Raw genomic sequence first — 12,072 nt, forward strand, 5'->3', positions numbered from 1 at the left:
GAAGACTATTTGCTAGTTTACAACAGAAAGTTTGGTTATTTTGTTTCAATAATAAATTAAGACAAAGGAGCAATATTGTGAAACAATAAAAATAATACACCATACCCTCCCAAGAAAACAAACATTGAGGATCACGAAATTTAAATATTTATTTTTAAAACCCGAAACACTGGCGTATGCTTCAACTAAAAAACAGTTTGCAGGACTAATAACAATAACGAATAAGCAGTGCAATTCGCATTTGTGATGCAGTTATGTTTTAAAGTTTCATGTAATCAGTTTATAAACTTGTTGCTTTCACTTTTACAAAAATACTCATCTAATCTATGAAATGAGTTGCAAAATTATTTCCAGAACCCTACAGATAACAAACTTGTTACTGAGTTTCAGTTACACAGCAGATGAAAACTCTAACTGAACCATTATTTCAAAATACAATGCATTAAAAGTAATTGTTACAGTGTAGGCACCAATGAAAAGAAGTTTCTTGGCATATGACACCACAAGTTTCTCAAGTGTTTGCATTTAAAAAAAGAGGATATAATGGCCACTTTGACTAAAAACTGCATTTTTTACTTGTAGAACATTTTTCTTCTAATATTTGGCAATTATTCAGATTAAAAAAAAACTACTTGTGCAAAAACCAAATGTGCAGATCCAAACAATAAAACATTAACTATCAAAAGTAATTAATATCAATAATTCTACATCCACTAAAATATAGCTCCAGTTCAGCACTTAGGCAAGCATAATATATATACTGGGCTTAAAAGAAAAGGGTATTACCCACTTAACAGTACCATAAATATAATTGAAAATTAACTGTACAGTCTAACTTACCTTTTCATGGACAGAAATCATCCTGTACTATGATTATTTTCATATGAACTGTGAAATGTTCATTTAAATACCCTTTCAAAAGTGAACACGCAATGCTTATGTACTGATAATTATGAAGAAGAAAAATGTATAAATAGTTATAGGACAATTTACTACCATGACAAAAAGATGCTGGTGTTAACTTATATTCATACCTGTTGATCAGGTATTTAATCATCTCACATGACAGTCAGCTTTTTGAAAGCTCTTTAAATCCAAGCATATAACAAATGTAAGGTTTTCCCAAAACTATAGGGCTCAAATCTGTTGAGTTGAAGATTTAAAGAATGAAGCCAGACTAACTCCTCCAGTATAACCAAAATCCCATCCTTGGCTAAATGATACTGCTTTAAATGTCTAAGCATATTAAATAAGGGTTAATTGCCTCTTCCATTTAAAAGAGAAGATAAATACTGCACACCAAGAGGTACTTCTGTTGCTACATGTTGCCTGTAAATGCTTCAAACACAGGGCTCTCAAATATGATAATCACTGAGCTGCCTGGAATTTATGGCAACTTGGTGGAAGAGTCAATACTTTTCTAGATTTCATTTGCAAGAGCTTATTAAAAGCTTTTGTTGTAAGAAGGTATGTACTATTTCTACCGCTCCACAAATAGTCTACTTAGGAACATGCTTGTGTAAAAAAATGTTCTTTGAAGTTTGATGATTTACAAATGGCGAATATTTATGATGACTTTGAAAGACCTGTATGTTTCATGAGTGTAAAATTAATTGAAGTTTAAAATGCAAAAAGGTATTTACTCTAGTAACTTAAGAAATAATGATACCTAAAAGCAAAACTGTATCTCAACATTTACTACAACTATAGTATTAAAAGTTATTCCTTACAAAATCATCTTTTTAAGATACAAAATGATAAACACCATCGCAAAATCATTGAATAGCTTCTTCCAAATCTTCAATGTTGCAAAGATCCAAAAGGCACATGGAGCTCATGAATTAAGCATTGTTAAGCTTGAAGTAGCTTTGGTGGGTTTCTCTGGGTCCACATGAAACAGAAGCCAACGATAAGAAATTTCTCAGGAGGATTCATTTGCAGAACAGCTAGAAAATTCAGAAAAACTTAAATTTGATGTACAATTATGCTTGTTTATATTTATCACATTTATGAACTCTGTAATGGAGGAATGGATTCAGTAAAGATGATAAATTCTTTTGATTGACTCTCATGTAGATGTTAAACTATAAAAGTCCCTTCTGCATCTGATTTTACAACTTCCAATTGATTTGCTTGTAAATTAGAAAACAGATGGGAATTTTCCATTAGAATCTAAGGGATTTGTTTTTTTTTTTTTGTAGTGAAACTAATAGCAAAGTTTATTAGAAAAGGAATATAGTATAATAGGATAAAAGTACGTAGAGGAATGGGAGTAAAGACTTCTAGAATCTAAAGGATTTTATTAAGACAACTTTATCTTAGGAGTACAGGTGGGCTTTTTTGGATAGAAAGAGTTTTTAGAGTGTTGGATTTTACAGGATATATAGTTTGTTCCACCTGGATCCCAGCTGGCATGATGAATACACGGAAATCTAAAGATGCACTGAGAATAGATATAATGGGTTTAAAGTTAAAATCTGTATCACTTTTTAACTTGCTAAAGCTAATGTCTGTGCATGCCTACAAAAGTCTTGTTTCAGAAAATAATTTTAAAATTAAACATAAGAACTTTTTTGAACTAAATCAAACAAATAGTTCAAGGACAGTACGGAAACTGAAGTACAACATAATGGACTGAGATCCTCTACCTAAAAATCTTTTCCTTAACTTTTTATTTTGAGACAGGCCATCTTGGCCTGAACTGGCGATCCTCTGCCTCCCAAGTACTGGGATTAGAGGTATGCACCAACATGCCTGGTTCCTTAGCTTTTCATAAGAGTTCAAACTCAGGAATTTTAGCACTGGAAACTATACAGACAGTGGTGTTTCTGCAAACGCTGAGGGAATGAAAGCATTCCTAAATAATGTTTACAAGTGCCCAAATAAGAACATGGTCATGACCTTTTGTCTATACTTATACTAGTGGAGGTGGGGAGAGGGGTAGGGGTAGAGAGAGAGAGAAAGAGAGAGAAGAAGAAGCTTTCTTTTATTCAGTGGAAAGCTACTTTACAGGGAGGTAAAACAGGTCCTATCTAGGGGTTGGTACCAGTGTGAGGGGGAAGATATAAGGAAAGGGTGAATATGCTGGAAATATATGTACTCATGTATGAAAATGGAAAAATGAGACCTGTTGAAACTATTCTAAGAGAGGGTAAAGGAAAATGATGGAGGGTGTGAATTAAATTAAAATATATCGTAAGCACTTTTGTAAATGTCATAATCTACCCCCAATACAACAATAATATGATAATAAAAATTAAAAAATTTTAAAAAAGAAAACTACCTTGTGTCTAAACATAGTAATTCTAAAAGTTAACGTTTAAAGATGGGCAATCAGCAAAATTTTTCAAACATACAATTATGAAAAAATGATTTCATAGGAATAATTTAAATGATTGCATCTAAATAATTGTATTGTAAATTAACATCCAACAAAAACATTAATATGATTCTTTAAGAATGACAATTTATGCTTACTTCTGAAATTTTTCAATCAATTTCTTCACCATTTTATCCGTGATGCCAGGACAGGTGGCTTCGGCCACAGCAATACTTTTCTCAAGTTCTTCAATTGCCTGGTTCCTGCTTGCATTATTCTCATCCTGCTGCTTAAGCTGAGACAGATTGTTTGCATAACATTTAATATATGACATTACTACAAAGAGGCGGCCAATGCTAAGGAAGCAGCACTTACTTCAGCAAAGGCAGGTGTGATGATCATAGACAAACAGCTCAGGGTTTGCACAAGGTCTTGCTCCTTTGAATAAATAATACAGATTGCACACATAAAATTATCATAAATCCTTCATGGATTTTCAGTTATTCTATAATGAATGTGAATTAATTTGAATTCCTCCTTCAAAAGACCCTAATAAGGCAAGTCCTTATGCTTTCTTTCTGTTACTAATCCCATCCATTTACCTGAAGCCCCCAAACTTTCAAAAGATATCTATGATTCCTTGGGCTTATGAAATGCGCTTTAAAAATACCAGTGGCTACTTAAGTGAATTCTATTATCTTTTCTTCATTAGTTCAAAACTAATGATGAGTGTACATAGTGAGGCAGACAGGCCTGCAGGGCTATTAAATTCTAACGATTGTGCCCATTATAACCTTGCTACATAGTTTAAAAGTCTATCAAGAGGAAGTGACGGTCTCCATGTACATACGGCCCCATTCTGTAGTTTCTTGGGATCAGGCTTCTTTCTCACAGTGGTGAAACTCCATTCAGGATGAGTATTATTTTCTCTGCTGGTGGATTCCCTAAAGAGATTGCCAAAGATACTTTTATAAACTCCTAAATAATTCAGCATGGTAAAAACACCATATCAATGCAGGCAGAATCTGAAGAGATAATTATCCCAATGTTTAAAATCTCATAGTAGAAAAGAGCATTTGATCTCAAGTTCAGGTGGATACTGCATTTTACTAAAGAGTAGCAGTGTTTCTCAACTTTAGGTGTGTATCAGAATCCCATGGGGAACCTCCTACATATATAAACACCTGTCTTCCACCATTCCTCAGTGACTCAGTCAAGATCTCCAGCAGTGTGGCTTGTGCCTTAAGGCTCCATTGGGTGACTTCCATGAGCAGCTAAGGCTACCATTAGAATAGGTATCGACTACCCTGGTATATTTTATCTACTTCAAATATTGGGCAATTTCTTATAAATGTAGGAATCTGAGAGTATTATCTAAAGAAATTTGGTGTTGCCTCGGTGCCAATTCACCTACTAGAAGAGTAAATTCTGGTATAGCCTACAGACTCTCCTAGTCAAAATTAAGATAGGAAACTAGAGGTTGAATTATTAATATAAATACTGTCATTAAAAACACTATCTTTTTTAAGGGGTGAAAAATCACACATAAATGAATATTTCAATGTACCAGTTTGATCATGGTTTGGTACATGGCCAAGAGGAAGGAAAGGCCTGGAGGTCATGCTTCCAGAGGGATTCTGCAGGCTGTTGTCAAAGTATGAGAAAATATAGCTTCTCATTACTTTTTGGATAATGGATACAACACCTTTAATTAAATTTTATTCCCAAATTTTGTAATATACGCAAGTATCCACTAGGGGTTAGACCAAGACCATTTAAAACTAGAGCTATTCACTTCTGAGAAAAGCATGCTTCCAAAATTCACTGTATTCCACAGACTGTGACTAAAAAGGAATTTCACAGATTGTGAGGTGAAACCTCAGAATATGGTTCATACTTTATGCTACAGTAAGCACGCGGGATCATTGCTAAAAGATATAACATATTAAAATAGGCCACCTACATAAAAATGAGAGAATGTGTACATACGAATCAGAGCCCTCGGAATCAGACTCATCATCACTGTGTCCTTCTGCCTTCCATCTCTTAAACCGATCTATCAGTTCAGTCAGATAAGAAGTCTTCTTTGAATTTTTAACAATGAATTTATGTTTCAAAAGTTCTTTAGCTGTAGGACGCTAAGGCAGAAAATGAAGGATGCATGACTATTTCAAGGCTCTTTATGATTGCAAGGGGTGGTAAAAATCATTGGAATTACTAAGCTGAAATGTATAAAAGTATGTCTAGTGACACGAGGACAATTAAAGTGTTGTAGAAAAATACCTACTTCTATTTTTGAGGTGGCTCCAAGCAACCACATTAAATGTAGTACTGTGGTGCCCAGTTTGTTAAAACCCAATGGGCAGAGAGTAGCTTATCTACCAGCAAACCAGCAGACAAAATCTTCTTAAAAGCAAAGTAATAAATGGTAGGATTTAGAAAGTAAACACTTAAAAATATTTCTGAAGTGTTTTTTGTTGTTGTTGTTGTTGTTTCTTTCTTTTTGGTATGAGGTTTAAACTCATGGCCTCAGGCTTTCTAGGCAGGCACTCTACCACTTGAGCCACTCTGCTGGCCCCTTAAAAATATTTCAAAATAATGCTTTTAAACTTTTACCACATTTACTGTATATCAAAAAAATCACAGAAAGTAGTAAGGTTGTAATTTTGTTGTCATCTGCATGCAACTTATGAACTCCTGCTTTTGTTCTTATCTGCCCACAACTTATAATCTCTATCAAGCATGAATTCCTATTGCATCTAAATGCAAACATCAGGTGCAGTGGAGATATTTTCCTTCCAGTATTTTATTAATATCAGAATGTTCATTATCAATGTAAAAATAGTTATATCAAGCTTAGATAGTTCTTACATAGTTGAAATCTCTGGAAAACAACCATAATAAAATTTCCTGGAAGGAGCTTACTAGACCAGTAAAAGTACACAACTTCATGATGGAGTTAAATACTAAATAAAAGCAGTTAAATATAAGCACAGCTTTCATGAAAAATGAATATATATTTGAAAAAATCATGAATATTTATATATGTACTTAATAATTAAATAATCTAAAATGAATTTTGTTTCTCAAAATTTTCTCCTTGAAATAGGAAATGCTTAACAGAATAAGTAGGAAGCTGGGAATCTAGACATAGATGCCAGGGAAGGAGAAAAGGAACTAAGGATCCGGTTAAGAACTGAATAGAATTAGCAACTCAGAGGAGAAAACCAGGTTCCTAGATGGATCTCAGATGGTTTTCACACATTGTTTTCTCCATGGTAGGAAAAGCTACCCTTGTTCTAAGTAGATCTATAACAGAAAACAAATAGCAGTAATAGCAATGTGTACTCACAAATGATGGATCTTTATTCAGGCAAGCATCAATAAACTCCTTAAAAGACTTAGTAAAGTCTCCAACAAGAGTTGGAGGATTGTTCTTTGGAATAAGAAACAGAACTCTCATTGGATGCATATCAGAGTTAGGTGGCTCTCCTTTGGCTAACTCAATAGCAGTGATACCCAGTGACCAAATGTCAGCCTAAAGTAAGAGAAAGAAAAAAGTACATTACCTTGAAACCCAATTTCAACATACTGCCAAAAGTCTATAGAATGGAATGGGCAGATTGTATAAAAGTCTCTCAAGAAATGTGGTGTTAATACATATTTATTAATATAGTCCACTTATTTAAAATTATTGCATTCTGTGCCAGGCACCATTTTAGGTATGGAAGAGTCAGGTGGTGAGCAAGCCAGACAAAAATCTAATAAGATTGACAGATAAATAACTAATAGAATGTCAGATGGTGCAAAATTCTATGAAGAAAAACGATAAAGCAGAGTAAGGGAATAATGAATGCCAGGGTGACGAGAGTTGCAAATATACACAGGGGAAGCTAGGGAAGACATCTCTCTGCAGACAGTGTGCAAATGGAGACTTGATTGGGAGAAAAGTTATTTCTGACAAAAGGAAAGACCAGAGCAAAGGTTCTGAGGCTAGAGTGTACTTGCTGTGTTTGAGGAACAACAATGAGGCCACTAGGGTTAAAGCAGAGAGTACAGAACAGAGTGGTAGGATATGAAGCTGGTGAGGCAGGCAATGGCCGCATCATTTGGCACCTTGTATGTCTCAGAAAGAACTTTGGATTTTATTCCAAGTGGGACAGAAAGTTGAAATCAATAGGGTCAAACTGTTACCAGTATGACATAAGACTTCCTTAAGAAATACTCGAAAAATAAGGACAAATAAAGTATATTAACTAAGATACCACACTGTATAAAATTTATTAATAAAAACAGTCTATCTAGGTAATACTTTACTTTTGAGTCATAAGCTGACTGTTGAATAACTTCAGGAGCCATCCAAAACGGAGTTCCCACAAAGGTGTTTCTTTTAATTTGTGTATCTGTCAGCTGGCCAGCAACTCCAAAGTCAGCAAGTTTAACCTCTCCTTGTTCGGACAGCAACACATTGGCAGCTGGGAGGTAGTGAAAAAGGAAAAGCAAACCTCAGATTCTGCAGAATGCATTCATTTTTCTCAGGCTCAGATCAGACTGCTGTATACCTTTTATGTCTCGGTGAATTTTCTTTTCCGAATGCAGATAGTCCAGACCTTTCAAAATTTCCTTTAGCATGGTAGCAATCTGGAACTCATCAAATGGGCCAGCTCTCAGCTTAAGGAGAAAAACACACAGACACACATGCTTAAAAGTTTGCAAAAATAAAATTCAAAACTGGGGTCTTTGAAATAAGGGACTCACTTAGACAAAAGAAAGCTATTCTGTTTATTAAACCAACATTTGAACAAATGATGACAAAATTTTAAAAGGGAGGGAAGAAAGCAAAGAATTGTATCAAAGCGCTGGAAAAATTTCTAAATGGTTAAACTTAATCTTAAAAGATGATACAAGCACTTTTACCTAGACACTAACTCTACATTCTGAGGTTTCTAAAATTTACAAGAAAGAGTTAAGAAATATGTGCAAATAATGACAATGTATCTTTTTTCCACATGGGAAAAACAAATCATCTACTTAAATTCTGGCATTTGCTATTAAAAGTCACTAAATAATTGACACTGAGCTGATTTTTTGATCAGACAACCCATAAGATTTCCATAGCAACTATTTGGTCATATAGCTCAACTGTGGCATAGTTTTTAATATTTTTGTGAGTCAATAATACTATAAAGAATGGAGCCTTTTTGAAAGACTCAAAAGTTAAATCTAGCCCACGAATATAATAATTAAACTATTCAGACTTTCATTGTAAAAAAAAAAACCTAAAATCATGGAGAAATGATACTTTTCAAATAAATGTAACACATTTTCCTTTCTTTCCCCATCCCTGTACCACAGCCAATAGCTCCAACTGGAATACAAGGAAAGCAATGACTGGGTTTCAGAAGAACTTATAATGGAATATCTGAAAATCTCTCTTTAAAATAAATGGTTATTTTAAAATTCTGGTACCTCATAAAGCACAAACAGTGGACTGTACAATATTATTACAGGAAAGGGTGGGGAATCCAGAGTCAGAGCAGAGGTTGAGTTCTGTTTGCTGGAAGGAGGGAAGAGGTGGTGAAAATCAAACATCGCCCACTCTGCCTCATACTGGGAGGGATTCACAGCTCTTTGGCACCTTGTGTATTTCATCTTTCATGAATGCTGTATTTATGCTGAATAAAGGGCACTTTCATGTTGAAATGTAATAGCTTAAAATAGAAGCCATGTTTTGGTCTCACCATTTCATACTGACTGTGGTCTGGGTATATAGTATACTCCAGGGATGTCTATAATTCAATAGGTCCCTTCCCTAAGTAACACTATCTATTTACTTTCAAATCTATCAACTTCCACCTCAAAAAGTTTCTATTTAAACAGTAGTGATTAAAGGCATTCTTAAGGTGAAAACGAGATACTTTATGGGGGCCTACCAATGAAATGCTGAGGTACTACCAAAGAACTGAAGGACAAACATCACATTACTTAAGACCTGTACTTCGTATCACCTGACCAGCAAACATTGGGAGGGCCCAAAGGAGGCATACCCTTGGTACTTGTGAACTTGGGCAAGATCCACTTAAGGCAGGACTAGCTATCAATCTGAAGGATTTCTAAATGTGGCATGGACAAGCCAGTATGCTACCTAATACAGAAATTTTAAAGTATTCAGTAAGAACAACAAAAAGGAGGGTGTCCTAAAGACTCATTAGCTTGTCTTCTATATTTTAGATTTAGTTGAAAATTCAATAAAAGTAAAATCTCAATTGGGTGTTGAAAGGGGATGGGAAGGAAGACTCTGTGGCAGGGAAATGGGCAAAGGGAGGTGGTGCAGATGGGTTTTTCTGGTTCCTTATCACACAGAAAACTCAGACTTTGTGGTTAAAATGTTTCTTTAGGCATGCTGGTAGTGATGAGAAAAGAACAGCAAAGGGCTTAGAAAGAGCAGGAAAGTAACATAAATGGAACACAAGGCTTTGGTTTTCCTTTTAAATTTCAAATAAGACCTTTGGAGAGATAATGGCAAGTTCTTGATGTACTTTTCTAGGAATGCATAACTGAACTTCTGTCCAGTGACTAAAGACCAAGCCTCCAATAGGTAACACCTCTGCTCCAGGGCAGTGTGCTGTCCTTGTGTAATTTACCTTGGTTGTCAAGTGAGAGTATGCAAAAGAGGGACATTTGCTCTTTTAAAGACCATTGGAAGTCCTGAGTTCAAGGCCCAGCACTGCTTAAAAAAAAAAAAGACCAGTGCACACTTGTGGGAGTGTGGATTTCCCCCCCCCCACTCCTTTCAGTCTAGCAAGTCCTTAATGTAGTATGCTATGCCTTTTTTTAATTTGCTGATACGTATTTTTGTTGTAAGCTACTATACTCTTTTGGAAAGAAATGAGGCATAATAAATTAAATAAAATAACATAATACACTCGAAATCTGTTCCCATGCAAAAAATGATTTTTTAAGAATGAGACTCTTGCGGTAGATACTATATAGCATGGACACAAATTGCAGGTCATGATTTCATGTTATTCTATTAGTTAGGCCCCAGTTTAAAGTGAAAGACACTGTGTGACATCATTTTTCTCTTTTTCCTCTGTACTCAATTCTTTCTTAGATTCCCACAATGGAAGCATTCATTCATAGTTGATTACACATGACAAGAGAATAGCACATTTTTGTTGGGCACTGGTGGCTCACACCTGTAATCCTAGCTCCTCAGGAGGTAGAGATCAGGAGGATCACAGTTTAAAGTCAGCCCCCGAAATAGTTCACTAGACCCTATCTCTAAAACATCCATCACAAAAAAGGGCTAGTGGAGTGACTCAAGGTGTAGGCCCCGAGTTCAAGCCCCAGTACCTCCAAAAAAAAAGCACATTTTGTCAGCATTTGTTATTCTTCTAATGTCCAGATAAATGAGGTTTACAATTAAATCAAATATTATTGAGTTTTATTTATTTATATTGGTGGCACTGGGGTTTGAACTCAAGGCCTCACACTTGCTAAGCAGGCACTCTTTTTTTTCATTGTTTTTATTAATTTTTATTATTGTTGTGTTGGGTGGGGGTACATTGCAGTATTTACAAAAGTTCTTACAATATATCAAATATATCATACTTGAATTCACCCCCTCCACTGCTCGCTTTCATCCCCACTCCCCCAATTACTGGAACAGTTTCAATAGGTATCATTTTTGCATATGCTTACATGTGTACACATATTTTGTGCCACCTCCCCCTCCCCTCCTTGTCACTTCCCCCCAACAGAATCTGTTCCGCCCTTCTGTTCTCTGATTCTGCAGAAGAAAAAACATAAAAGATAATAAGAAAAACATAGTGTCTTTTGCTAGTTTGAAATAAAGATAGCTATACAAAGAGATTCCTAGTGTTGCTTCCATGCACTTGTGTATTACAACCAGAATTGGTTCATCTCTACCAGACCTCTTCAGTCCTTCCTGGTCACCTTCCCATAGTGGCCTCTTCCAGTTTAAGATTACTTTATTCGCTCCTCCACAGTGAGCACATCAACCACATTCAAGTTTTAAGTTTCCTTCCCTTTCCCTATTCCTCCCATGCACATTCTCCCCTTAGAGTGTGACCCATGTCCAATAATATTACTGCATTTGTTTTAGGTCTATAATCCACATATGAGGGAGAACACGTGATTTTTTTGGCCTTCTGAGCCTGGCTAACTTCGCTTAAGATGACATTCTCCAGTTCCATCCATTTACCAGGAGTGACCGCTTGAGTCACTCCACCAGTCCAATTATTGAATTTTAGAGCTAGGGAAACAGCAGTAGACATTTCTAACCCAATTTCTTGATTTAACATTTGAGAAACTGAGGCACAAAGTAGTTGGCTTCCTCAGTATTAGCCAACTAGCCAGTGGCAAAGTTAGGACTAAGACTTCGGTCTCTAGATTCTGAGCCAATACAATGCTGATAACATTTTAATCCATTGAATTTATACTATTTGTTATTTTTTAGTAGGTAGAGAGAGTGGCAGGATGAGATTAAGAAATGATATTTCACTCACAGATTTCGTAAAACTCACCAAACTACCAGTAGGGGCTACAGATTAGGGTTGTTAGCTGTGGTTATGCCAAGTGTGAGATGTCTAATGTTGTTATTAGTGATCCTGAAAGAGTGGATTATCTTTGCCAGTGCCTACAAAATGGAGACATGGTGGGTGAGCATCTTGGGAGACAAAACAAGCAAAGGGCTCTCAGTATTTAAGAAGTGAAAGGAGGATTACAGA

At 35.6% G+C, this 12,072-nt stretch overlaps 1 protein-coding gene across 1 annotated transcript in view; it reads right to left on the minus strand.

Moving 5' to 3' along the window:
- Positions 1-124: 124 nt before the first annotated feature.
- The window catches only part of Stk26 (serine/threonine kinase 26), a 53,598-nt gene continuing 41,650 nt past the window's right edge, over positions 125-12,072 (minus strand). Inside the window, exons 5-12 of the mRNA XM_020151888.2 lie at positions 7,882-7,990; positions 7,637-7,794; positions 6,672-6,857; positions 5,309-5,457; positions 4,170-4,263; positions 3,695-3,757; positions 3,478-3,614; positions 125-1,946 (exon numbers count right to left, since the gene is read on the minus strand). Coding sequence (XP_020007477.1) covers positions 1,922-1,946; positions 3,478-3,614; positions 3,695-3,757; positions 4,170-4,263; positions 5,309-5,457; positions 6,672-6,857; positions 7,637-7,794; positions 7,882-7,990 — 921 coding nt within the window. The 3' untranslated portion in view covers positions 125-1,921. The remainder of the gene's footprint in view (positions 1,947-3,477; positions 3,615-3,694; positions 3,758-4,169; positions 4,264-5,308; positions 5,458-6,671; positions 6,858-7,636; positions 7,795-7,881; positions 7,991-12,072) is intronic.

Source organism: Castor canadensis, chromosome X (genome assembly GCF_047511655.1).
Source record: "Castor canadensis chromosome X, mCasCan1.hap1v2, whole genome shotgun sequence".
Lineage (NCBI taxonomy): Eukaryota > Metazoa > Chordata > Mammalia > Rodentia > Castoridae > Castor > Castor canadensis.